We start from the raw sequence: 25,156 nt of genomic DNA on the forward strand, positions 1-25,156 counted from the left end.
GATTTCTAGGTCTGTATTTTAGCAAATAATTATAAGGAAAATAATAGGCAATGGAAGTAGGGGTGGGCAACGAAACCGCCCGGACCGAACCAGCCGGTTCCGGAAGATTTCCGGGAGCATCGGTCCGGTTCCCGTTTCTAGGGGTGGAACCGCCCACCTGAATAGCCCCGGCCAGATCAATTATTGTTTTTATTTGTTTTATTTCTTAAAAAAATGTAAACCATAATCCCTCTTTCCCCTCTCTTTTTCCTCTCACGCCTCTCAAGCTCGCTCTTTCCCTCTCGGCTCTCATCTTCATCACTCGCACTCATCTCACAAGAGCAGTCCCTCTTCATTTGCTCCCGGTCACTCTATCTCTCTGTCCTTCTCCTTCTTGAGCTTTGTCATTCGCAGTTCAAGTAAAGCTTCCATTTCTCTCAACTCCTTTTTGGTTTTGCTTGTCATGAGCGATATATGTTTGTTTTTCACAAGTCTTGATTCATCTATCTAGTCATTTGATGTGGGGATAGTGATATAAACAATCCCTGAACTTTGGCCCAATGTGCAATTTGGTCCCTGAACTTTTAATTTGTTCAATTTAGTCCCTGAACTTTAAACTAATGTTCAATATGGTCCCTGAACTTTTAATTTGTTTGATGTCATCCCTGAACTTTTGGTACATGTTCAATTCAGTCCCTGAACTATGTGAAAATGTTCAATATAGTCCCTGAACTTGAATTAATGGAAAGGACTGCATTGAACATTTTTATATAGTTTAGGAACTGAATTGAACATGTACCAAAAGTTTAGGAATAACATTGAACAAATTAAAAGTTCAGGGACCACATTGTACATTAAATTAAAGTTTAGGGACTACATTGAACAAATTAAAAGTTCAAGGACCAAAATGCACATTGGGCCAAAGTTCAGGAACTATTTGTATCATTTTCCCTTTGATGTGAGATCGGATCGTTTTGTGTGCTGGATCTCATCGTGGTCCTCACCATTTGTGGTATTATTAGTTATTTTTGTTGATGAGGAGCTTGTGAAATTGAACTGTACTGATTATAATTGTATCTATCGTCCTTTTTTCCTATTTTGTTTACTCAGATCCTTAGTTGAATCATAGTTGGTTAATCTGTTGATGGTTCTGCAAATGGATCTAGCTATTTAGATCAGAAAAGTTTCACAGTCGTTGGCTTTGAGGAATTTTCACAAACACCTCAGGGTTCCAAAAACGAGACCATTTCCATTAGACCACCCCAAAATCAGACCGAATCGGTCAGTTCGATTCCAAGACCAAGTGATCTGGTTCCCAATTCAAAAAAACTTGAAAACCGGTCCTTCTAATCTGGTTCATAATTCCTAGGTGGGACTAGACCGGACCAAACCGAGAACCGATCACACCTAAGCGAAATTGTTGGAGGTATGAATTAGAATGACCTCTTTTTTTTTCCCTTTTCTCCTTTTTTTATAGTACTGTATTTGAAATAAATTAAGTGGACATGAGGCGAGTCGTGTTGCCCACTATTATTAAACTAAATAAATCGCATGTACAGTGAAACTCACTCCGTATTTTTATATAATTACTACTTATCTCGTACACTTCAATACAGTTTATACGATATAAATATAAGGTGAGAAATATTTTTGCTTTCTTTGTCGGTGGTAAATTGTGCAACCACCAAATTCTATCGTCACGAAAAAGAATTATTTCCTAGTTTTTGCAACTTAATTAAATTCTTATTAAATGCTCTCGGCTTATCATCTGTTCGGATCTTCTTCTTTACTCCATCCCGTCATCAAGTCGGGTCGGGCCAAGTACTTGAAGCAGCTGAGCTTGACTCGGAGCTCTCAGAAACTGCGCGTTGACTTTTCGCTCCCGTTGCATCCATTTTGGGTTTGACTCTCTCGGTCGCTCTCTCTCCATCCATGGCGTTCGAGACCCGCCGCCTGAATCTCCTCCTCGCGCTGCTCGCGATCATCTCGCCGGGGAATCGATTCGCGGCGGCGGCGTCGCCGGAGGATCACCGCTACAATGTGGGAGATCCCGTCCCTCTGTTCGCCAACAGAGTGGGCCCGCTCCACAACCCCAGGTATCTTCCCCCGCGAGCGAGCGAGCGAGCTCGCCTTCCCCCTCCCTCGATGCTCTGCGTGTCGAATTGCCGTTCCGTGGTTCTTGAATTGGTTGCGGAGCTCCTTTGTTTCTGGGTTTTCCACCAGTTGGGTAGCGATGCGCCTGGTGATTTTAGCTTGCTGTCGCTCTTTGAAGTTGGGGTGATCCGGTTGAGCGAGGTGGATTTAGTTTTAGAGCTGACCCTTCTCGTCTTCGCTACTGGAATGTCAATATCAATACAAGTTTAGCGAATTTCAAATGAGTCATACTCATGTTGTGTCATGTCGGGTTCTACCTGGGGTTTCCTTAGTAAAATTGTGTGGTATTCTCGTCGGTGCGGGTGTCCTGTCAAGATTTGCCTAATTTCGTTACCGTTTCTGCTTTGGTTGTTTCCTTGCAACACCCGAGTTTATGGAATTTGCAAAATGTTGGTATGTTTTTTTCTCCTTATTTTTGTTTCCCATCGCTTTTGAGCCAATGTGTTCTTGTGTTGCAGTGAGACCTACGAATACTATGACTTGGCATTTTGCTGCCCAGGTTAGCTTCTTAATTTACACATGTTTTTCATTGCGAGGTCAACCATTAAACAAGTTAAGTCCGCACCAACATGAGACAAACTGTAAATATATTGTTCTTTTGTTAATCTGATTAGAAGCTGCAGTTGTGCATTTTTTTATTATTGTGAGCAATTTACTGAGACATTATTTCCTGGTGTTCTGTCGTGACCTTTGCCTTATGGAACGTCACTCGTGATTTTGGACCATGCATCAATGCTACTTATTCATTATCAGTAAATCTGAAAATAGAGGCGCTTATGCTTCGTGTTATTGATCTTTAGCTATATCCTTTGCAGACCCGCTGATCTGGAAGAGTGGTTCTCTTGGGGAAGTTTTGAATGGCGATCGGTTAACCAATTCCTTGTACAATTTGAAATTTCGGGAGGTTAAGGATCGTGAGATTCTCTGCGAGAAAAAACTCAAAGTTAGTGATGTTGCAAGATTAAGGAATGCTGTAAATGAAGATTTTTACTTCCAGATGTACTATGATGATCTTCCAATGTGGGGGTTCATTGGGAAAGTGGAAAATAGTAGCTGGAGTCCGGGCGAAAAGGGACCCAGATATTATTTGTTCAAACATGTGCAATTTGATGCCTTTTACAATGGCGACCAAATAATAGAAATACATGCTTTCAGTGACCCAAATCATGTTATCGATATAACCGATGATGTTGAGGTTAATGTAAAGTTTACTTATTCAGCTTTCTGGAACGCAACCTCAATTGGTTTTGAGGAAAGAATGAGCAAATATTCGAGGGCTTCATTACTGCCAATCCACCAGCAGATACATTGGTTCTCACTCATCAACTCTAGCGTTATCTTGATTCTTTTGATGGGTTTGTTGACACTTCTTTTCATGAGGCGCATAAGAAATGACCTAAGACAGTAATGCTCTTTTACCGGTATTTCTTCTAACACTGCTGTCGATAGTGACAGTTTGTTCCTTCTGACATGCATCTGTATTGACGTGCCACAGATACTCTGCTGGAGATGACGAGGAAGAAAATGATTTTGCCAGGAAATATATTTGTGGGGAATTATTCAGACCTCCATCACATTTTCCCCTGTTTTGTGCAGTCTTGGGCTCGGGGATGCAGTTATTGACTATGTAAGCTCCTTCAAGCTTCATGTGACCAATTGCATTTTTCGATTGCCACCAACTTTCGGCATCTTTTGTCGTATACTGTCTCAGTTGGCTGTGAGCATAATGTTTCTTATGCATCTTTGAGTTTTCAGAATATAACTATTAAAGGTCAGTTAGATTTACTACAAGAGAAACAATATTCAGTGATAGGCGACTCGCTTTTGTAAATTTGCAAACTTTGGGATCCGGAGATTAATTTCCTAAGACTCTAATTCACACTGCAGTGGTTGTAGGGAACTTCTCGGGATAAGTGCAGAGTTAGTCCTTAAAGTTTTGGTCGTTGGTCAATTGAGTCCTTAACATGTTATTTTGGTCAATTAAGTCCTAAGTTTGCCATCAACACTGGAAGTCCCACGTGATCCTCAGGACCTCGGCCGCTTGGCATTCAAAAAAGGCCACATAAGAGACACATATGATTTTCGGTATCGGGAAACCACCGATGGTGTGCGTAGTACTTGATTAGACATTTTTTTCAAACATTTAAAGCCTTGACTGACCAAAATAAAAGGTAAAGGTCTGAATTAACCAATGGTCAAAGCGTTGAGGACCGATTCTGTGCTTATCCTAGAACTTTTGGTTTGTATACATCTTTCTGACCCAGACAGATTGTCCTCCGAAGCATTTACCTAACATGTATACACTTTTGCTCAGGGTTTGCTTTTTATCTCTCCTAGCATTCCTCGGTGTCCTCTATCCATACAGCCGTGGATCCCTATGCACTGCTTTGGTTCTGAGTTATATTTTCACATCTGTGGTTGGTGGATTTACTGCGACTTCTTTTCAAAGTCAATTTGCCGAAACTGGATCGGTACTGAATCTACTGATTTTGTATAGGTCAAACATATTATGTGATGCTGGTTATTTTTTTCTTTTCTCAGTTATCTGATACAAATGAATTCGAACTTTCAGGGGTGGACTGTTCCCCTTACTGGCATAGTTTACCTGGGCCCAGTACTTGTGATAGCTTTTGTCCTTAATACAATTTCCATGGCTTATGGAGCCACAGCCGCACTTCCAGTTGGCACCATTTTCATAATCACCTTCATTTTTGTGCCAATTACTGTTCTGCTGCTTTACTTGGGCGGGGTAATTCGACGCTTCTTCAGGACAGAAATTTGCACACCTTCCATCACAAGGAAAAATTTGAGAGAGATTCCACCACTAGCTTGGTACAAGAATTTGCCATGTCAAATGATTCTCGGAGGTCTCTTGTCATTTAGTTCTGTTGTTCTGGAGTTATACGAGCTGTATACGACCCTTTGGGGTTTCAAGATCAGTGTTCTTCCAGGCACTTTGTTTGTGACATTTGTCATCCTCATCATAGTGACAGCTGTTCTTAGTGTTGTTCTGACACACATCCAGCTTTCATCCGAAGACCATGATTGGTGGTGGAGGTATGCTCTTTTGCCCAAGTGCCGAAGATGAAAATACCAGTAATTTGGTGTTTTTTAGGGAAAGAATATTCTAGTGCAAAACGAAACCTTTTTAGATTGAGATTATTCTTCCTGTTCAGTATGATCACATGATCTTAGATGAATTTAGTCAGTTGGTTGTGGATAAGACTTATCAGGTGCATATCGAAGTAGTGAACATTAAGTGTTGAAAGTTACAATGTTGCACGTGTATTTAGCTCACAGTGCATTATCTCAGTTGCTGGCTTGCTGTTAATGAGGCTCTGTCCCTCCCAAAAGAAAAAGAAAATCTGGAGTTGCTCGACTAAAACTTTGTTTTTTTAATTCTGTTTCATTCCACTGCTTGCTAGAAGGGTATAATAAAGGACTATCGTGCCGGGCTGCTCGATTAGTGTTTGGATTAAGTAATTTTGATGGTTGACTTTTTGGAGCCAGAAAAAGGAGTAAATATAATAGTTGCAAAATCTACTTAGTGATCTGTAAACTGTTATTCGCCCAAATAAAAAAACTGTAAAGTGTTCATGCTTCTTCATCTGGATGCATGATTATGTTCATAACTTCTGCTTCTGCAATGCAGGTGCGTGTTTCGCGGGGGCTCAGCGGCCATATTTATGTTTGCCTATTGCTTGTACTTCTACGCAAGGTCAAACATGAGTGGCTTCTTGCAGCTATCGATTTTCTTGGGCTATAGTGCTTTAATGTGTTATGCATTTTTTCTCATACTCGGTACCGTCGGTTTCATTGCTTCGCTAATGTTTGTCTGCCGTAATTATGAAGCTGTGAAGAGTGAATGAATCATTGCTTCAATGTGTTCGAGATGAGTTGCCCGTGCTTGTCACTCCTTGGAAACTACTGAGATCACGAAGCCAGAACACCGGAAGCTACAGAGGGAAGCCATTTCTTCCGTCCTTTCTTCCTTCATAGATGATTGACTGAACAGGTAGTTGACGCCGCTGATCTGAGTGTTGCCACAGATGAATGTCAGGTAAAACAGTGAACTAGCTCTTAGCATAAGAAAATCAAGATGATGAAGAGCATAGATGCATTGTAGGCGGAACTGTGTATGTTCTTGGAGTGATTTACTCAGCTGTTTCTGGCAAAAAATTGGTTAATATCATGCTTTCTTTGTTGGTAATCGAGTGGTGTTTTTCACCTGATTCTTCCTAGTAGCACAGGAAAATGCTAGAAGACGACTAAACTGATGGTAAAAAATGGTCTAATAAGTCACCCGAGACACAGAAAAATGGACACACCAACTTCTTCACCGCACTGGCCAGACTCGTTCTTGTCTCTTCGTTGATGTTCTTTTCTGATTTATCTATTTACCTAATTGCAAATTTTGGCTAAAACGCAGACACAAAAATGCCTTTGATGGTTTGTCTGTGACTGAACCTTTGATGCCAACAGACTCATGTGAAACGCGAGTATATGACCATATCATTATCAACTAAAGAAAGACCAATTGAAGAGGAGGCTGCTAGAAAGCAACTACTCCTTTTGAATGTCATCGGCATACATTGAATCTATCAAACTCAATTTAGATTGTCCTGATTCTTTCCTTCTTTTATAGCATAGGATATTGGAAACTTTAATTTGACTATTTGTCATTGTTAGGCACAAATCGCCCGCTTATTTGCATCACCTGAATTGCCCGTTCACATTGAATGAGAAACGCTGTGATTCGAGCTAGGTGAGCATCGGGAACCGGCCCGTTTGGAACCGGTCTTTTAGAAGGAAAAAAAAAAACATAAATATGCATATGAAGAATCGAACCATGGTTTTCAACTCGAACAAAAAACAATATAATCTTTTTATTTACATATGCTTTTGTCACAAAATGGTGCAACATGTATATTTTATTATAAATATTTGATTTTTTCGGGACAAAACAAAAATTGGACCAGTTACCGAACCGGAACCGATCAGTTTGGTTCGCTTTCCAATTTTTTGAAAATCAGGATTCGCATGGTTGGTTTTTCGATTCCAGGTTGAGAACCGACCCACATGGGACCCAATCAACCTAATCCGAGCACAAGTCGGCCACCTCGGAATCAAGGATTCGACTACCCGACCGCTTCTTGGCTCTAACCACTCTCTCCCGCGTGCTGCTCAGCCAGTAGGTCCATCTAAACTTCAACGAGGATGATGGCCATCGGAATTTGGCAAATTGGTGGCTGTGTTTGATGCTCGATGGATGGAAGGCAATATCTACACGACGTCCCCGTCTATGCAAACGCCCCCAGGAAGAAAATCAATTTCTGTGTGCTCACTCATTCCACCTCCCATTAACTACGCACCAAAACTCCATTGGACCCATCTGATTCACCCTCAATTTTACCCACCGTTTTTCCCCACCCCAAGTTGCATGGCCACCTTATAAAGTCACAGCAATTTCCAATAAAGAAAAAAGCCAAAGAAAAAAATAAGAAAGACGCGCTCGAAAATCTCACTACATGGGCACAAAGCCACACACACAAAACCCCAGTCCAAGAGGAAAAACACAAGCCAACGTAGGAACTTCATGTACCATAGAAAACAGAAACCCGCGACGTGTACATCATCTCCCCACCCATTCCCCCTCAACATGCCCCCGCCCCCTTGACAATATCTAGCAGATCCAACTATTTATATCGATGTTATCCCTCACTCCAGCTCTACACGATTGCTGTGGCCGCAAAGAAAGATGAAGAACGTCGAGTTCTTGTTCACTGCTAGAGAAGATTCGAAGGAGACGGCGACGACGCAGATCGGCGGCGAGAACAGCCCCCGTCGCCACATCCCTATGTGTGCACGCCCGGCGAGCGAAACCATGGCGTCTGTCGGCAAGTCGCGCGAGGAGTCTCCTCCTCCGTCTCCAAGGTTGTCGTCGTTCAAGCATTATGCTGATATAGGCGAGGCCAAAGCCGGCTTGGGACAGCCTCGAGAGGACAATACCTGTAGCGGGCGAGAGAGGCTGAAGAGGCACCGGGACGAGGTCGCGGGTCGGGTCCTGATTCCCGACTCATGGGGCCAGGAGAGCTTCCTGAAAGACTGGATGGACTACTCGGCGTTCGACGCGCTGCTGGCGCCGAAGGGGATCGCCTCGGCCCGCGAGGCGCTGATGGCCGAGGGGCCGCGGCAGCGAGCGACGACTTCTCATCAGAGGCTGAGAATAGAGGGCAGGTGTTGATGATGACGAGAGAGACCTTGTTGTCCATAGCTTCTTCGATCGCATGGATCTCGATCGAATCATGCCGGCGTTAAACTCTAGTGAACTACAGATTTGTTTCTTATTTTCTTTCTATTGTAACAAACGCTGTGATTGCTGGCGATATAATAATTTCTTGGAGAACTTAAGGACATGAGATGATGGCAATTTCTGGGATTTTCTTATCGTTTGGAAATGAAAAAATTTGTAAGATTCGGAACGTAATCTTTCCATCCATCTTTGTCCATGATGTGCAAGAAAGATACGCTAGTTCGACAAACTCCTCAACGAAGCATTTTCAATAACGTGAGCTCCTCGCAAAGCTAAGTCGGGATTAGGGCATCATTCGAGCAGGTTGTTTCTTTTCATGTCCTTGTGCAATCATACGATCCGCGACATCAAGAAACGAAATTGCAGGGCAGAATTCGTTTCTCTTGTCTTAATTTTTTTTCTAATCGTTTTCTTTCGGGAAAAGAGGGTTTAAAAGAAAATGTCTTATAAATCGTTATAATAGAAAAATAACTCCAGGAAAAAAAAGAGAGACTTCAAAAGACATCCATAATAACATGATCTTCATATGTACTTAGCCAACATAGATATGCATCCTCATCTCCCCCGAAATTTGGTTCGGAGGGAGGTAATTTATCATTAACTTTTTGTGGGTTTTTGATGAAAGTTCATTTAAGTTTTTATTACTAACCAAAACATTTGATTTTACTTTTAAACCCGAGTAAATGGAGATAATTGCTTATTTTCATATCCGATTAGGTCACGTTTCATAGATTTTTCGCGTTCTACCAATACCATTTTTTGTTGCTGTGGATTGGTTTTGCCATTTCTCCACTTCATTTAATTAACAGCCTAATGCGTCCGTCTTTCCGATTTACTCGTGAGAAGGAAAGCTAAAAAGTTTCCTCCATCACATTTTGGTGCGAGTGTCTTAGAGAGAGAGAGGAAAAAATAGTCAGTGATTTAATAATAAAAATAGATAGTTCAACCATGGGAGTTTTTGTCCTTCGATGCAATGGCCCTCACCGTCGCCCTCACCGTGGAGTTGCCGGCGTGGTGCCCTTCACGTCCAAGCCGAGCCACCTCTTTCGGCGTCGCTCGCGGTCAACCTTGAGCCTTCACGGGTCCTCGCATCAAGCCTACCCTCCTCTCCGTCATCGCTCATCCGAATCTATATTTGAGTCATGCTCCTTCATATTTGGATTTGCATCTTCAGTTTTACCTCCGTCATTGCTCTTGCATGGCTGACAAATAACAGATCCGCTGTTGGCCCTAGCCACGGCACCCATGACCGTTGTTAGAGGTAGACTTGAGAGGGAGCGTTGAAAGTTGCAGATTCAACGGGAAAAATCAGTAGAAATTGCCAGTTTAACCGTGAATTAAGGAAAGGAAATAATTTTTTCAACTCCTTAGCAACGTCTCCGGGACTAGTGACGCCGACGGCCATGGATGGCCAGATTTGGAGACCTAGCAACGTCACCGACTATGGTGGAGCAAGGTCGAGGGTGGCCAAATCTGGACAAGCAACAATGTCTCGGGATGAGCAATGCCGATGGCCATGGACGACCAGATTTGGAGAGAAGGCAAGCGGCCCGGCCATGGCGAATCGTCCGAGGTCAAGCGGGTAGCCATGTACAAACGAAGAAGACGAAATCAGACAAGAAATTCCACATTGATTTTTTAAAATTTAATTCAAGACACGTGTCTATTTTTAAGCGGATATGAAAGAAAAAATATATGCCACATTAACAGCTGATATGACGGTAACAGACCAATAAATAATTTCTTGAGAGAGAAAGAGGTACAATTGGAAAGCTAACAGTTGTACTCGGCCGGTCGACGCCCGGAAGCGAACCGGTTTACGAGAGTGAGGGCATTGCTTGTCACTTGGGCGATATCCACTACCCTTTACCTTACTACCGCTTTCACACTCACATCAGCACGGCGCTCACCTATGTCTCCATGTTGCTTATGTTCCATGATAGGCCCTAGCTCACGCCCACTCAAGCACCCGAGCTCCCCCACCGCCTCAGCGAGTGTTGGTCCATGGACTCGCTCATTCTTCAGAGGCAACAATTTTAGGAGAAAAGTTTTTGAAAATCCGAGCCCATGTTAGGTCGGAACATTGTTGGGTTCAGGTGGGGTCAAACATAAGTCGCCGAAATTGTATTGCACAAAAATGGCCAACATGGGCCAGACCATCTCCGACCCGACCTACCCATTTGACAAGCCTAGTGTGCCATAAGAAATCTCTCAACATGGGTTAGGGCTTCCTTTAACTTCAGGCCCAGAGAATTGGACCCAGAAATCAGGTTGGGCTTCTCTTAACATTAGGCCCGGAGAATTGGGCCCAGCAAAGCAGGTTGTTTTCTGGCTAGGGTTCATGGCGCCCCCGCGTATTTATGTCCACTCCATCAGCCGTCGAAGAAAGCTGACCGGCACCATCATCTTCTCTTCGGGTACGCTCTCTCTTCTTCTCCGCATCTCCATCGTCTCTACTCGCTAGTTTCATCAGAACCTGCGTCGCTTGCATCCATGCTTCGGATCTGTAGCATCGTATCTGTTCATCTGTAGTGTGCAAGAATTACGGAAATCGAGTGAGATTGGGCGATGCAGCTCATGCGTCGCTCCTATGCAATTCTTTTGGTTGTGATCGTTTCTGGGCATTTCTTGCTGACCCTTTTGGTTTGTGTGTTCCCAGGAGAGCAAGCTGTTCGTATTCGGTCCGTGGAGTTTCCTGAATATGAGGTACGTGTGGATATACGCTCTGAAGCTGTGATGTTTGCTTATCGTCCCGCGTGGTTGCTGATTTTCGTGATTGAGCATGTTGATTTGCGTGGGCTCGTGGGTGAGTGTCGTTTGCCCGTGTTGTGTTTGCAAAATGGTCGAGTAATCCGGACCATATGGTGGATGACCAGTGATTGTTCTAAGTGGCTGGTGTCATTGAGTTATTTCGTTGAGTATGATGGCGGACCTGCATTTTGAGATTTACATGCCTTCGCTGATGCATGAATTAGCCTTCGACATTGTTTGAGTTGGAAGTTAGGCGTAGGCGATGGTTTTGATCGAGCGCCTATGTTTCTGATCTACAAGAATGTCAGCGATTCGTTTTTGGTAATGTGGAGAAGCCACCCAGATGGAAGGTTGCACTAGAGCTCCTTGCATTTTACTTGATGTGTGCCCTCATGAGCAATGACTTATTGGAGCTTCTCTCCTGTAGGAGTTCACTGCTAATGGCCATGAGAGAATAGTTTCCTTGGTATAAAGTCATTGGTTATGTTGTAGGGTAACGGCTAAGCCGGCATTCAAAAAAATTTGATTTCCTGGGGCCAGCCAATATATATGCTGAATTAGTTGAAAGGGCTGCCCCATCTTGCAGTATTATCCCTGTAAAGAATATGTGATTTTCTGGTTATAGCTTCTAAGAGCACATTCTGTCTCCTGCAGTAAGCTTCAGAGCGAGGCTCTTAGAGAAGCTATCTCGGGGATCTATAGTGATACCAATGAGAAGAAACGGAAGTTCACCGAGACCATTGAACTCCAGATTGGGTTGAAGAATTATGATCCCCAGAAAGATAAGCGTTTCAGTGGCTCTGTTAAGTTGCCGCACATTCCTCGTCCGAAGATGAAGGTCTGCATGCTCGGTGATGCGCAGCATGTAGAAGAGGTATCTTCATTGCTTCTCTTGGGCTCTTAGTTACTTTATTAGTAGGCACATAATCCTTTGGACGTTTTGTTGTATAACAATTATAAGCTTAAAGTGTGAGCCCAATGTGGTTTAATGCTTGTTCCGCTGTTCTTTCTTTATCTCAGCTGCTCTGCTTGTTTATGAGGTTAAATCCGATGCTTTATGTGGATATTGTGCCTTGGTTGATCATTGAATTCGCAACTCCTTTACCTTTTCTCGATGGCATTGGTTTTCACATGGCATTGAGAGATTTTAGGCCTTTTGATGTCATCTGGAGATATTCATTTCAGGCAGAGAAGATAGGCCTGGATTATATGGATGTGGAAGCGTTGAAGAAGCTTAACAAGAACAAAAAACTGGTCAAGAAACTGGCAAAGAAGTACCATGCCTTTTTGGCTTCAGAAGCTGTAATTAAGCAGATCCCCCGTCTTCTAGGCCCTGGTCTAAACAAGGCAGGCAAGTTCCTTTGTGTCTAAATTTGATTCATTTACTTCATGGGTCCTTTATATGGAGACTCTCCCCTCGAATACGGTGCCTTCATCTTTTGCAGTTCATTGGGATATGGCTGCGGTTGACACTGTATGTCGGTGCACATAGGATGCCTTCTGGGCCTGCTATTCTTTTATTTATTTGTTTTTGTTTTTTTGGGGAGGGGGGTGTTGGGGGATAAGCAGGACCGGCTTTATTTGCTAGTACATGAATGACCTTTCATTATGCATTTGGAAGGGTTGCCCGTTCATGATTCACTCCTGACCCACCATTCTCTGCTTTACAATCACAGGGAAGTTCCCTACACTGGTTACTCATCAGGAATCTCTGGAATCTAAAGTCAATGAGACAAAGGCCATGGTGAAGTTCCAACTAAAGAAAGTCCTTTGCATGGGTGTTGCCATCGGCAACGTCAGCATGGAAGAAAAACAGGTTTTCCAAAATGTTCAGCTGGGCGTGAATTTCCTTGTTTCCTTGCTGAAGAAAAACTGGCAAAATGTGAGTTCCTTTACTTTTCGCAGCTCTTTGGATTCATCTCCACATCAAATGTCTCACAAACCTCCTTTATAACGTTTTTCCTTTTTTATCCTCTCTTTTTCCAGTACTGATATAAATCATGCTTTTTTTCTGGAACCAGGTCAAGTGTCTGCACTTGAAAAGCACAATGGGAAAGCCATATCGCGTCTTCTAAGCCATTTTCTCAATCATTTGAAGAGTTTTGTAGGCAGAGAATTAGTCGGATTCTGGTGGCTGATTTGGATGGTTGTCTCTTTTGGTTGGTTTTTTCCTCAAAGATTATGCTATTCAATACAACTTGTCTATCTTACCGTGAAATTTGTCTTTTGAAGATATTGAATTTATTTTTATTTTTGCTTCGTGCGTTCCATAAATGATAAATCTATGTTGGAATGCTCGTAAGAGATTGAATGCTTATTCTGTCATCCCTCTCTCGAAGAGAGCTAAAAACGAGATAAATGTGTAACGAGGTAATGAAATGGATGGTCTGACGCATGGGACGTTCATCCTTGTACAGGACCGATCACAGGCCAACGATGCAGAGTATTTGTACGTCGGTAGTGTTAATCTGAACTTGGTAAACATGAAATGAATTCAAGAGTTGATAAGATGTCCTCCGAACAGGAAATGGAAGTTGAATTCGAGCTTCTCATGAAATAGAAAAGCCATCGAGAGGAGCCCCCACCAGCTCCATCGATGCGCCTATCTCTTCTAGATTGAATCTGGCTCTTTACAGTGCATTTACCATTCGGTGCACTACTTCAATGACGAACGGCTCTGTTTGTGACGGTCCCTTTTACCTTCAATGCCAAAATTAGGAGGGATTATCGCAATGGGTGTGTGGAAAGATGGCCGAAAGTACTCTTTCTGGGTTGAGTTTATGTATTGATCTTTCCATCTGTTGCAAAGCAGGAATGACCGTTAGTTGAGTCGGTCGCCCCATCATCAACTGGGGCTAAACAGGAGGATCTACAGATAGATAAGTTAGCTGGTGCTCCTCCAACAGTTCTACTGATATTGTATAGATGTCGTCTTAAGTTGGGTCCATTGATGGTCAGGTAAGTGATACCCTTCCTGTGATTCCTTGCGCACATCGAAACAACAATGGTCCAACGTCTACTGAAAAGACCAGTCACGTCACTTGGGTTTGCCCAAAAGTCAGGGCTGCCGCGCAATTTGATTTTAATAAATCGCTCTCCCCCGATTCACAAGAAAATGGAAAAGACTCGTTCTATTTTCTTCCTTTTCGATGGACTCCCCTCGAATCTCTCCAATGTACACACGACACGTGTTCATCGGACCTTCGCCCGCATAAAATTATTTAACAGGTCCCAGATGAAACTACTGTCTTAGCTAAAGCTTGATGTAGGGTATATACATATAGATGTAATCCCATGCCGAATCAAAAATGAACGAGAACGACTCGCTGAACTGAGAATGGATAGGTAGGTAAGGTTAGGTTGGCTCTTTCGACACAGGGAGAGAGGGGGCGGGGGGGCATCTTCCCGACCTCAGGCTCTCGCCAGATGCCAAAAGCCAGTTTCGTTTCGAGCTCCCAGACCGAATCGAAAACGTGGCACCAACAGATAGAGAACAAGCCAAACAAAGGAAATCAGCGTGACATCGCCACCCCTTTTGGTCCCTTTCACGTGGAGCACGAGTGGGTCGGACGATTTCGACATCGAAACACAACGTGGAAATCGATACCGACTCGGCGAACGAGTGGGAAATAGGCCGAACAGAACCCCCCACCGGCTCTGATGCCGTGTTAGAGAGTTCAATGTATGTATGCATACGAACACATGTATAAAGTAATATAAATCTCCCCGTAATCGACCGAGCTCGACAAGTTTTAAGAGTTCGGGGTTCAGTCCCGCGGACGCCGCAATATAAAAGAGGGGGCTAACTTTCTCGTGTAACTTTCTTTCCTAGTGCTGTTATTATTCAGCTCTCTCCTCCCCAGAAAACCCTACCAAGCCTCCCTCGTCTCTCTCTCTCTCCCTCTCTCTGTCTCCGGCGCTCTTCCTCTCTCCCTCTCGGTACTCTCTCTCTCTCTCTCTCTCTCTCTCTTTCTGTCTCTGTCTCGGTCGTGGGGCCGTGCATGTTGCATCTGTAGCTTTGATCTCTCCGGCACTTTGGCTGCTGCGTCTGGGGTCTTTGATCTGTGTCTCGGTGCCGCCTGTGCTGTTTCAATCTGTAGCGGTGTCCTCGCCTGCTTTTGCTGGAGTTCTCCACCGCCTGGTTTCGTGGGTCTTTGGTTCCTGATCTTCCCCGACGCTTTAGAGCTTGTGGGTCGTTGTCGTTTAGGTCGCTGGGGTAACCCCCACCCCGCCCCCCCGCGTCGATGGCGACGGTGGTGGGAGGGGCGTTTCCTTTGCGTTGGCTTGACGGCCCGACAGCGTTTTGAGAGATCCCTCCTCGCGTTTGACGCGGGACCTGTCACTCTTTTTGAGTTAGGCTAGATATAGATGTGAAAAAAGGAGACAACAGGGGGTGGGCATTTTGCTTTCCTACTCTGCAGTAAGTTGTCCATTTCGCGTTTGTAAAAAAAATCTGGTCTTTGAGATTACGGTGGTTATTCGAATTGATGATGATACTGCAATGCTTTGGCAGATATATGATATTATCAGTGATCTTTGTATTTAACTTTTATGTCTCGACCGCTTGAGCTGAGGTAGTGTGCAAATCTGTTTTTTTAATTGAAAAATCTCACGCTAACCCCTGTAATCTGAGTTTGTGCTTTGCCGCTGCATCTAGCGATTTGGTGTTGATACTTCAACATTGAATGGAGGCACTAGTTGTTTGTGTGGAGCGTCAAGTGAGGACCGGGGTGCCTTCTGAGCTCGTGTCTTCTCATATTGCTCCATAGATTGATTTGCCTTGTTCAGCATGGGATTGGGAAGCTTTTTCGGCTCCATTTCCTCATAAATTTGCACAAGGCTTACACTTACTCTCTCTTATTGGATCCTTGATGGATGGTAACCTTGCGAAATTCTGTTTGCTTACAAAAATTCGGTTTTTCCTCTCTTTTTATTCTTTTGGAAAGAGGTCAATAAGTTTGATTGTTTAGAAAATCTGTTAATTGGTAAGTTCTTCCATGAAATGATTTGGCCTTCTCTTTTTACTTATATATGAGCAAGGGACCGTAATATGCTTGAACATACTCCCAGATATACAAGATAGAGCTAGTTATAGAAGCGATCGAATGTCCTATATCCACTTGGTTACTTATGATCACTTTAGCATATTATTGTAAAACATCATGTGATGCGTAATGTCTTTTCCTTTTCTGTTGCTTTTCTGATTGGACTATGAAGGCACTCCTGCTTGACCTGTGTTGTATTACTCTGTATACAGCTGCTAAAGATGTCGACGGTGTCTTTTTCCTCCCCCTGCGTTGTCAGAGTTGCTCCACCAAAGCAAATCAATAGTGCCATCTTCAGGAACCCATTTTCTCTTGGATCTGTGAACAGAGTCTCAAAGTCATTCGGCTTGAAGTCGTCTGCTGATTTCAGAACATCTATGGCTGTGTACAAGATTAAGCTCATCGGACCAAACGGCGAGGAAAATGAGTTTGATGCCCCTGATGATACGTACATTCTCGACTCCGCTGAAAACGCGGGGCTTGAGCTGCCCTATTCATGCAGGGCTGGAGCTTGCTCTACTTGCGCCGGGAAGATGGTGAGTGGTGAAGTGGATCAGAGCGACGGTTCGTTCCTTGATGAGAACCAAATGAAAGAGGGTTATCTACTAACCTGTGTATCGTACCCGACTTCTGATTGTGTGATTCACACCCACAAGGAAGGTGAACTGTACTGAATGTTCTCGCATTCGGATTGGATTAGGGCTTGCTTATCTTGTTTGTAGCTTTTGGCGGTGGGGGATGATCATAATGGCTCTCAGGAACTCTTCATTGAAGTTTCTCGGTATCCATGTTCTTATTTTGTTGTTCTGTTGGTGATTATGTCGCGTGCTTTTTGCAATAACCTTCCCTGAAGATAATGGAAGACCTTGCACTGGCTCTCCTCCTGTCTCATAATTTTCTCCCCAGATACCTTCTTTCAATGATGTTGCCAGAGAAAAATCTAGGAAGAGGAAAACAAAGGGTGTTGTAATCTCTTTTCGGCCACGAAAAAGAGAAATTTGACAATCAGTGTTTGCACTTATTCAGTTCAAACAAGCGTCATTGTGGAGTGAATGGATCGCAGTAGTTAAAGTCATACCAGGAAAGATCATTCAAATGCAGCTTGGAAGAGAACAGTTCATCAGATTCTCATTTAAGTGTCCTCTTGCCTATTAGATCAAGCTTGAATCCTAACGAACACAAATCTTTTTGAATTCAGGTGTTTATATCTACTTTCACCTCCTCCAATCGAAAGCGAAAGTAAAAGCTTAAATGTGGTTTGATAATTGGTTCTTGGCTTCTAAGTAAGTTCCAAATATAAGGAACATTTTTCCTCCCTTTTTATGGGTAAAAAGAGATGTAGAAAATTATATAGGGAGACTAATAGCTACAAAATAATTGATAAATCGGAAGATATCTTTTAAAAATTGATCGCTTATATTTCTTACAAAAATGATGGACGAAATTTTCTTTTCATCGTTCATGAAAATGTTTAGACATAGATTGTTGTCGATAATGAAAATATTTTTCATTGATCAATTATTTCAAGCGATACAAATGTTCATTATTAAGAAGATAAAAATCATCGCCAAGATAAATGTTAAGCGGCCTTATGCGATGCAAAGTCGAGAGCCTTTTGCAATGCAAAGTCGAGAGCGTGGACACTCTAAGACTAACTCTCCTTACTTTCTGATTTTTGCTTTGCCCCATATAGAGCATGGGCGTCGGGCGATGGAGCACGGCGGCCAGCGGTGGAGGACGGTGGCAACAAGCGTCGAGCCGCGGAGAACAGTGGTCGATGACAAGAGGCGGCCAGCGGGCTGGAGGCGGCCGGCGAGCGTTGGCCGGCGGGCGGCGGCGGCGGAAGGAGGGCAGTAGGTGGCGGCGAAGGTCGGCGAGAGGCGGCAGTGGGCGGGTTGCGGCCGATGGATTGTTTCTTGTTTTTGGAGAATTCTAGAAAAAAAATCGTTTCTTTTTTCTTGTTCCAGAAACAATAAGCAGATTTTTTTTGCTTCTTGTTTCTGTTCCAAATCTATTTCTGGAACACTTTTTTCTTCCAGAAACAAAAAAATAGATTTTTTTTACTAAACGGATTTCTATTCTTTTTCTGTTCCGGGGAACAAAAGAACAGAAAAACAAAGAAACAGAAACGATACTAAACAGATCCTAAGTCAACTTCACTAAGAGAAAACATTTTGTTTTTATTGCCATTATTAAAAATCCGATTTCCGGTGGCTAAGCCAAATATATGCTGAATTAGTCGAAAGTGCAACCATGTTTTGAAGTATTTACCCTCTGAAAAATGTGTGATTTTCTTGTTATAGCTTGTAAGAGCACATTTCTTTCTCCTGCCATGAGCTTCAGGGCAAGGCTCCTAGAGAAGCTATCTCGGGGAATCTTTAGTGATTCCGACAAGAAGAAATGGGAAGTTCGCCGAGACTGTTGAACTCCAGATTGGGTCGAAGAGTCATGATCCCCAGAAAGATGAGCGTTCCGGTGGTTCCGTTAAGTTGCCGGCACATTCCTCGTCTGAAGATGAAGGTCTGCATGCTCGGCGATGCACAGCATGTAGAAAAGGTATCCTCATTGCTTCTCTTGGTCTCTTAATGTCCTTGATTATTAGGCATATAATGCTGTTATAATAAGCTTAAAGGGTGAGCCCAATGTGGTTGAATGCTTGTTGCACTCTCCTTTCTTTTTTCTCAGCTGCTCTGCTTGTTTATGAGGTTTAAATCCGATGCTTTATGCGGTTATCGTGCCTCAATCGATCGACAAATGCACAACTCTCCTTGACCTTTTTTCGATTGCATTGGTTTCCACTGTGACATCAAGAGATCGTAGGCCTTTTGATGTGATATGGAGATATTCATTTCAGGCAGAGAAGATAGGCCTGGATTACATGGATGTGGAAGCGTGGAAGAAGCTCAACAAGAACAAGAAGCTGACCAAGAAACTGGCAAGGAAGTACCATGCCCTTTTGGCTTCAGAAGCTGTAATTAAGCAGATCCTGGTCTAAACAAGGCAGGAAAGTTCGTTTCTGTTTAAATTCAATTCATTCACTTCACGGGTTCTTGCGTCTGTAGACTCCGCCCCTCGGAGACAGTGCCTCCATCTTTTGCAGTTCGTCAGGTTATGGTCGTGATTGACATTCGGCTTTTCAGGTGGGAAAATTTAACACTAAATATATGCTGATGGATTTCCAAGCAAATCTGTTCATGGTAGGGTGGACGTTCTGCTCTTCTACCTGTAGAAGTTGCCATTCCACGTTGAGAAAATCTGTTCTTTGAGATTACAGAGTTCCAAAATTGTACTTGGTTATTCCATCTAATCGATGATGATGCCGTTCAGCGATTTTCAACGCAGTTTTGGCAGATATATGCTATTAGCTATGAAATTTCGTTTTAAACCCACTTGAGATGAGGTAGTGCAATTTCAGAAAAAAAAAGGAAGGAATCTTGACACCAACCCGTGTAATCTGAGCTCGTGCTTCGCCACTGCATCTAACGATTTGCTGCAGATACTTCGACACCGAATGCCTGGGCACTAGTCATTCGCGTGCAGCGTCAAGAGAGGACCAGGGAGCCGCCGAGCTCGCGTCTTCTCACGGTGCTTCGTGGATAGATTTGCCTTGTTTAGCATGGGATGTTGGAAGCTTTTCGGCTACATTCCCTCATGATGAATTTGTACAGGGCTGACACTGGTGCTCTCTTCTTGGATCACTTGGTAATTGCTTAGCTCGAACTTTCTCCCAGACATGCGAGACACAGTTTAGTTGTAGAAGCGATCAGATGTCCTATTTCCATATGGTTGTGTAATGATCACTTCAGCATACTATCGTAAAAAAATCAGCAATGCGCCGCATCTTTTCCTTCTCTGTTGCTTTTCTGATTGGACTGTGACAGCACTCTTGCTTAACCTGTTGTATCGCTCTGCATACAGCGGCTGAAGATGCCGGCGGCAGCGTCTCTTTTCTCCCCCCCTGTACGGTCGGAGTCGCGCCACCAAAGCGGATCGGCTGCGCCATGGTCCCCTGGCTTTTAGAGCATCTATGGCTGTGTACAATGTCAAGCTCGTCAGACCCAATGGCGAAAGAAAACAGAGTTCGACACCCCCGGATGAATAGGTACACTCTCGGGTCCGCTCGAAACGCCGGGGGTCGTCTCGCCCTGCGCTCGCGAGGCCGGAGCCTGCTCTACTTTGCGCCGGGAAGATGGCGAGCGGTTCGGCGGATCAGAGCAACGGCCCGTTTCTTGATGAGAAGCAAATGTAAGAGGACTGACTAACGGCTACAAAATTAGAGTGTCATTAAATATAGTAAGTCATACAATTACACTAATGTTTAGCGGGAGAGTGAAAATTGAAAAAGATTAGAGGCAGAACTGCCGACCCCGTGTTTCTATTTTACCGAATAGGCATAGATGTATACACGATATGAAAAGAATTCGAAACATTATCTCTTTAATAATATAAAAAGGCTATAAAAATCGATCAATGTCGATCACGAATCGATCAAATATATAGTCTCATGCATAAGAAAAATCAATCTTAAACAGTCTCGTGCAATGCAAAGTCGAGAGCATGGAAGGTCAAGTGCAACATTTTGTTTATGTCTCAATTATTGAAAATATTTCATATGAATTAATTAGTTTCTTGTTGATGGGATTATGGAGAAAAACAAAAACAAAAATAAATAAAACAAAAATAAAAGTAGAAAATGAGCTGTCGGCTTAAAAACCCTTTTCTCTGGCTAGGGTTTTAGCGTCAACCTGCTCGCAGGAGGAGGAAAAACGAAGGCCCATCTTTGCCCCCAAACTACAAATACTTAGCGCCATTCTTCTTCTTCTTCTTCTTCGCCATGATCTTCTGCTCCGGCTCCGCCCTCCTGCAAAACCCTTTCCTTCCCTCCGCCGGAAATGGTCGGTTTCGTCTCCAGGACCGTCGTTGAAGAGCAGGAAGACGACGGCTCCGATCAGGCTTCCAACCCGAAAGGCACCGGGAACCCGCTCGCCCTCCTCGACCAGAAGATCGGCGACCTGTCCTTCACCGACTCGTTCCTCGACTTCGAGTCCATTCAGAACTGGTTCGAGGACGTCCCGATGGACCCGGCGACCGTGCTGCCCGGGAGCTTCGACGGCGTGAAGGTTGAGGAAGGGTACTGCGGTCGGGAAGGTGCGGGGGAGGTGTTGGAACCTGGGTCTGAGCTAAAGCCGGGAGCTTGCGAGGCGGTGACTGCAGTTTTGGGTTCTGTGGTGAAGGTTGAGAAGGAGGAGTGGGAAAAGGTGGGGACTTTGGGGGGTTCTATTGAGGACAACATGGGGAGGGTCAGTTTGGGTTGTGGTTCCGGTGTTCCGGTCGTTGCTGATGGTATCTGTGTGAAAACTGAAGTGGGAAGCGATGATGGTGGGGGTGATAGGAGTTTGGTGCCTGGTAGTGGTTTCGAGAGTGGTGACAGAGTAAATGCAGTGCGGGGGGAACAGATGATTGGTGGTGATCGTGAGAGAGGAAGCAGTTCAGAGTCCGACGGCTCTAGTTCGACTTCGTCGTCGTCCTCCAGTAGTAGTGATGAGGAGGACGATGATGACGATGATGGCAATCGCAGGGATGAAGAGAGGGAGAGGATGGGGGTGAAAGGACATGTGGAAGAAGTGGGTGAAATGGAAGAAGGTGAAATACGGGAAGTTGATGGAGGAGAGGAATCTGGTGAGGAGAAGAATGACGACAACGATGATAAAGACAGTGATGAAGATGGTCAGGTTGTGGTTGATATGGTTAGTTGGAGTGATGTTGAAGATGAAGAGGATGGTGTTGCTGGCACTGGTGCTAAGGGCGGACCCATCAGGTCAAAAAATGAGGTCAAGGTAAATTTTGAGTCTTATAGCTAATACGGGTTTGGTTCTTGATGCTGGCTCTTTCCCTCTTGTCTTTGCAACTTTGTTGGAATCATGATGAACGCTAGACTTTGTCCAGTAATCTAGTGCAATGGTTATTAGAGACCATATTGACATTCCAATTGATGGAGAGGTACTGAATTTGTTCTGTGTTATTGTTCTCATATGTGGATATTTATTGAGTTTGTGATTTTGCTGTCACTGTCTACACAATCTGGTGTCAATAACTTTGGTTGTTTAGATCAAGTGGTAGGGACTGATCAGTGTGAATTCAAATCATTACTGGATATGATGTGACTATGGCTGTTTCTTAGATTCTTCATTTACCTTCACAAGTTCGTCAGACAAACCTTTTTTCACCTAACCAGCTTATTTTCAGGTGTCTGTACAACGTTATTCCACAAGTTTGCGATTTGTCAGTTGTGATATTGCAAATTATATTGCTATAATGGTTATTTTGACGTTTTCTACCTTTTGGAATTGTAGGCTCTCCCTCCAGTTCCTCCTGTAAATGCAACACTGCAGCCGCATCATCAGATGTCGCCAGTTGGAGTTGTTCTATCGGTATAGGCCAATTCCATATACTTTATTTACTCTTTGAAGCCATCTCATGATATGCATAATCAACTACTCTTAGAAGTCTATAATTTTGGTATAGCTAGAAGTAATCCACATTCGGGATCATTTTGCCAAATTTGTTTTGTTTTTTTTTTTTTTTTTTGGGCAAGATTGTTTAGTAATGGTACTGGAATAATTCACAGATGTTAGGAGCCCAAGTTATTGTTGAAGGGGTGGAGAAGCACAGTCCTCTTAATGAGGGCTCTATCCTTTGGATCACTGAGACCAGAACCCCACTGGGGCTGGTGGATGAAATTTTTGGACCTGTCAAAAACCCTTACTATATCGTAAGATATAATTCAGAAGCTGAAGTCCCTGTGGGCATCCACCAAGGCACTTTGATCTCTTCTATTCCAGAATTTGCCAGTTACGTGCTTAATGAGAAATATCTGTACAAGAAAGGATATGATGCCTCAGGTGAGAATGACGAAGAGGTGTCGGAGGAGGCAGAGTTTTCAGATGATGAGAAAGAGGCTGAGTACAGGAGAATGCAGAGAATGGCAAAGAGGGGCACCAACATGGATGACCAGAGAGCTGAAAGCAGGAAAAACAACAAAAAGAAGGTCAGAAGTAGGGAATCAAACTGGAAAAATGGTAAACCTCCGCCACAGCAAATGCCAGCGAGAGAGGGTCAGCCCGTATTAAATCAAACTCAGCATCATATCTCACCTACAGCACCATCACTGGACTATGGCAATTTCGCAACATCCTCTGCCATTCAACCAGGTAATATGGGCGGAATCGGCACAAATTCACCATTTCCGCTCATGCAGCTGAGCACTGGCTCTATTCTACCACTACACGGAGCTTGGGCGAACGGCTTGCCTTTGCAACAACCAATGGGTGCTATTTTTTCTAATGGAATTCCAAATGGAATGCCATGGCCTCCACGTGGTAGTCAATTTCCATTTCAAATGCCTCTTCCCAACCAAATGCCATTTCAGCAGCAGTTTGATCTGAGCCAGGGGTTACTTCCCAACATGGTCCTGCCGATGGGGCAGTCAAATACATTAGGGCCTGGTTTGGCACCTTGGCCCAATCCCATGGGTCAAAATGAATGCAACCAAATGACAGTTGGGGTTGGTGCATTTGGCCAAAGTAGTCATCCAATTTTCAATGCCGGAGGACAAGGTTTTCAGTTCAATGGATCCCGAGTTGATCAGAGCGGCTATACACAGCCACCTGCTGCAACTGCCTCTCCAACTGATGCTCCGGGGCCATTCAAGCAGCGTGGTCCATCCTTCGGCCATGGGAAGAAACCATATCGTGGAAGAGGCGGTCGATTTTCAGGTGGTAGAAGCCAGCGGCAACCTCACTGACAGTTGTAGTTGCTGTTCGTAGTGTTTGTGCAGTAGTTTGATTGCAAACTGCAGCAATCATGCCTTGAGCCTTCTAGCAAGAAAGAATGTGTACTTTGATGCTGCAGGGGAAGCGGTAATTCATAATTATCTGGTTCAATATGAGAAAATCCCCCCGATATGTAAGCCGACTTTGTCTCCAGTGAATTTTGTTTTGTGGGCATCACATGTTTTCTTTGTATTTAGAGTTCCTATTCACAATGTTCGTGTTTGCTCTCTGCTGTATTGATCCGAGATAAGAGATAAGAGATCTCCATGATTATTTGCCGGAGAATTTAAACTTAGGAAAGAACGTTTAATGTGCTGAAGAAGTGGTAAGTCACAGATTGTGGTTCAATATCAGAAACCCTTCCTCGTTATCTTAGCCAACACGGTCCCTAGCAAAATTTTTTGTTTTGGGACACATCGCATGCTGTTCTCTTTGTACGTAGATGTACATGCCGGCTCTCTGCTGCGTGGAAAACAGAAGCCTTCTTGAATTTTCCTGGAAATTGTCAAGAGTGGAGGAGAAAGTTGATGGAGCATGTATCTTCCATTACAGGACATGATGTGCGGCTTTTGTTTTTCTGGTGTTGTGTCAAGAAAGTGATTGAACCCCTGGTGGGTTGATGTGCGATCCCACCTGGCTGAGGAGAGACGATTTTGAGTGATTAAAACTGCTGTTACTATGAATTTTACCTTTTGTGCTTGTAGCATTTCTTTGACTTTGATTGGTATGATGCGATCATCAATTACTGACCGTCTCAATTTTCAGCTAACATTAAGCAAAATTACAGTGAAGAGGTCAATAGAACCGCCATTTTTATATATAGAGAAGACGCAAAACCGTCCTTGTACTTTTTATAAGGTGACGCTGTTTGTTCTTCAATTAATCTCAGTATTTTTTTTATCTATTACTGCTGATGTGGACCGTCGGGAATCTGAGCTAGCAACCGGAAATTTGACATGGATAAACCATAACAATAGTCCATAAATATTGGAGAAAACAGAAAATTTGAATGAAAACCACAAAACCCTACGGCCGCAGACACCAATGATCATGGCCTCGAGCAGCCATGGGCGCGGGGAGAG

General features: G+C 43.7%; 5 protein-coding genes, 1 long non-coding RNA gene and 1 pseudogene across 7 annotated transcripts; 6 read left to right on the forward strand and 1 right to left on the reverse strand.

Moving 5' to 3' along the window:
• Window positions 1-1,792: 1,792 nt before the first annotated feature.
• On the forward strand, window positions 1,793-6,343 carry LOC115679230 (transmembrane 9 superfamily member 5). 2 transcript variants are annotated; one of them, XM_030602833.2, is made up of 7 exons: window positions 1,793-2,075; window positions 2,592-2,632; window positions 2,949-3,537; window positions 3,629-3,760; window positions 4,448-4,604; window positions 4,706-5,190; window positions 5,786-6,343. In XM_030602833.2, exons 1-7 carry the CDS (start codon window positions 1,912-1,914, stop codon window positions 6,000-6,002), a joined length of 1,785 nt encoding a protein of 594 aa, XP_030458693.1. In that variant the 5' UTR covers window positions 1,793-1,911; the 3' UTR covers window positions 6,003-6,343. The 2 variants fall into 2 exon arrangements, with proteins under 2 accessions (XP_030458693.1, XP_030458694.1); XM_030602834.2 differs by lacking the exon at window positions 2,592-2,632 and having other exon boundaries at window positions 1,880-2,075.
• A 1,417-nt stretch (window positions 6,344-7,760) lies between these two features.
• Window positions 7,761-8,640, forward strand: LOC115679032 (protein BIC2-like). Its single transcript, XM_030602560.2, has one exon. The coding sequence runs from the start codon at window positions 7,892-7,894 to the stop codon at window positions 8,375-8,377; it is 486 nt and encodes a 161-aa protein (XP_030458420.1). The 5' UTR covers window positions 7,761-7,891; the 3' UTR covers window positions 8,378-8,640.
• A 2,122-nt stretch (window positions 8,641-10,762) lies between these two features.
• LOC115679213 (60S ribosomal protein L10a) lies at window positions 10,763-13,452 on the forward strand. Its single transcript, XM_030602809.2, has 6 exons — window positions 10,763-10,863; window positions 11,106-11,152; window positions 11,852-12,071; window positions 12,383-12,548; window positions 12,874-13,079; window positions 13,219-13,452. Exons 2-6 carry the CDS (start codon window positions 11,148-11,150, stop codon window positions 13,270-13,272), a joined length of 651 nt encoding a protein of 216 aa, XP_030458669.1. The 5' UTR covers window positions 10,763-10,863; window positions 11,106-11,147; the 3' UTR covers window positions 13,273-13,452.
• On the reverse strand, window positions 12,424-12,917 carry LOC130137750 (uncharacterized). The gene is made up of 2 exons (XR_008816131.1): window positions 12,789-12,917; window positions 12,424-12,657 (listed from the first exon to the last, which is right to left on the reverse strand). It is a non-coding gene; the product is annotated as an uncharacterized LOC130137750 (long non-coding RNA).
• A 3,011-nt stretch (window positions 13,453-16,463) lies between the features above and the next one.
• On the forward strand, window positions 16,464-17,295 carry LOC115679227 (ferredoxin, root R-B1-like). Its single transcript, XM_030602830.2, has one exon. The coding sequence runs from the start codon at window positions 16,464-16,466 to the stop codon at window positions 16,914-16,916; it is 453 nt and encodes a 150-aa protein (XP_030458690.1). The 3' UTR covers window positions 16,917-17,295.
• Window positions 17,296-17,952: 657 nt separating this feature from the next.
• On the forward strand, window positions 17,953-20,583 carry LOC115679271 (60S ribosomal protein L10a-like; annotated as a pseudogene).
• Window positions 20,584-20,986: 403 nt separating this feature from the next.
• On the forward strand, window positions 20,987-24,248 carry LOC115679225 (H/ACA ribonucleoprotein complex non-core subunit NAF1-like). Its single transcript, XM_030602824.2, has 3 exons — window positions 20,987-22,079; window positions 22,596-22,673; window positions 22,871-24,248. The coding sequence occupies exons 1-3, from the start codon at window positions 21,135-21,137 to the stop codon at window positions 24,044-24,046; spliced, it is 2,199 nt and encodes a 732-aa protein (XP_030458684.1). The 5' UTR covers window positions 20,987-21,134; the 3' UTR covers window positions 24,047-24,248.
• The last annotated feature ends 908 nt before the right edge of the window (window positions 24,249-25,156 follow it).

This window comes from Syzygium oleosum, unplaced genomic scaffold (assembly GCF_021117445.2).
Source record: "Syzygium oleosum isolate NSW1041296 unplaced genomic scaffold, Sole_v2.1 Sole_v2.03, whole genome shotgun sequence".
In the NCBI taxonomy this organism is placed as follows: Eukaryota; Viridiplantae; Streptophyta; class Magnoliopsida; order Myrtales; family Myrtaceae; genus Syzygium; species Syzygium oleosum.

Coding starts and splice junctions, on each gene's coding strand:
- LOC115679230 (XM_030602833.2), top strand. CDS start 1,912: ATGGCGTTCGAGACCCGCCGCCTGAATCTCCTCCTCGCGCTGCTCGCG. Junction 2,076..2,591: donor GGCCCGCTCCACAACCCCAG/GTATCTTCCCCC, acceptor CTTGTGTTGCAG/TGAGACCTACGAATACTATG. Junction 5,191..5,785: donor GACCATGATTGGTGGTGGAG/GTATGCTCTTTT, acceptor TCTGCAATGCAG/GTGCGTGTTTCGCGGGGGCT.
- LOC115679032 (XM_030602560.2), top strand. CDS start 7,892: ATGAAGAACGTCGAGTTCTTGTTCACTGCTAGAGAAGATTCGAAGGAG.
- LOC115679213 (XM_030602809.2), top strand. Junction 12,072..12,382: donor ATGCGCAGCATGTAGAAGAG/GTATCTTCATTG, acceptor TATTCATTTCAG/GCAGAGAAGATAGGCCTGGA. Junction 13,080..13,218: donor TGAAGAAAAACTGGCAAAAT/GTGAGTTCCTTT, acceptor TTCTGGAACCAG/GTCAAGTGTCTGCACTTGAA.
- LOC115679227 (XM_030602830.2), top strand. CDS start 16,464: ATGTCGACGGTGTCTTTTTCCTCCCCCTGCGTTGTCAGAGTTGCTCCA.
- LOC115679225 (XM_030602824.2), top strand. CDS start 21,135: ATGGTCGGTTTCGTCTCCAGGACCGTCGTTGAAGAGCAGGAAGACGAC. Junction 22,080..22,595: donor GGTCAAAAAATGAGGTCAAG/GTAAATTTTGAG, acceptor TTGGAATTGTAG/GCTCTCCCTCCAGTTCCTCC. Junction 22,674..22,870: donor CAGTTGGAGTTGTTCTATCG/GTATAGGCCAAT, acceptor AATAATTCACAG/ATGTTAGGAGCCCAAGTTAT.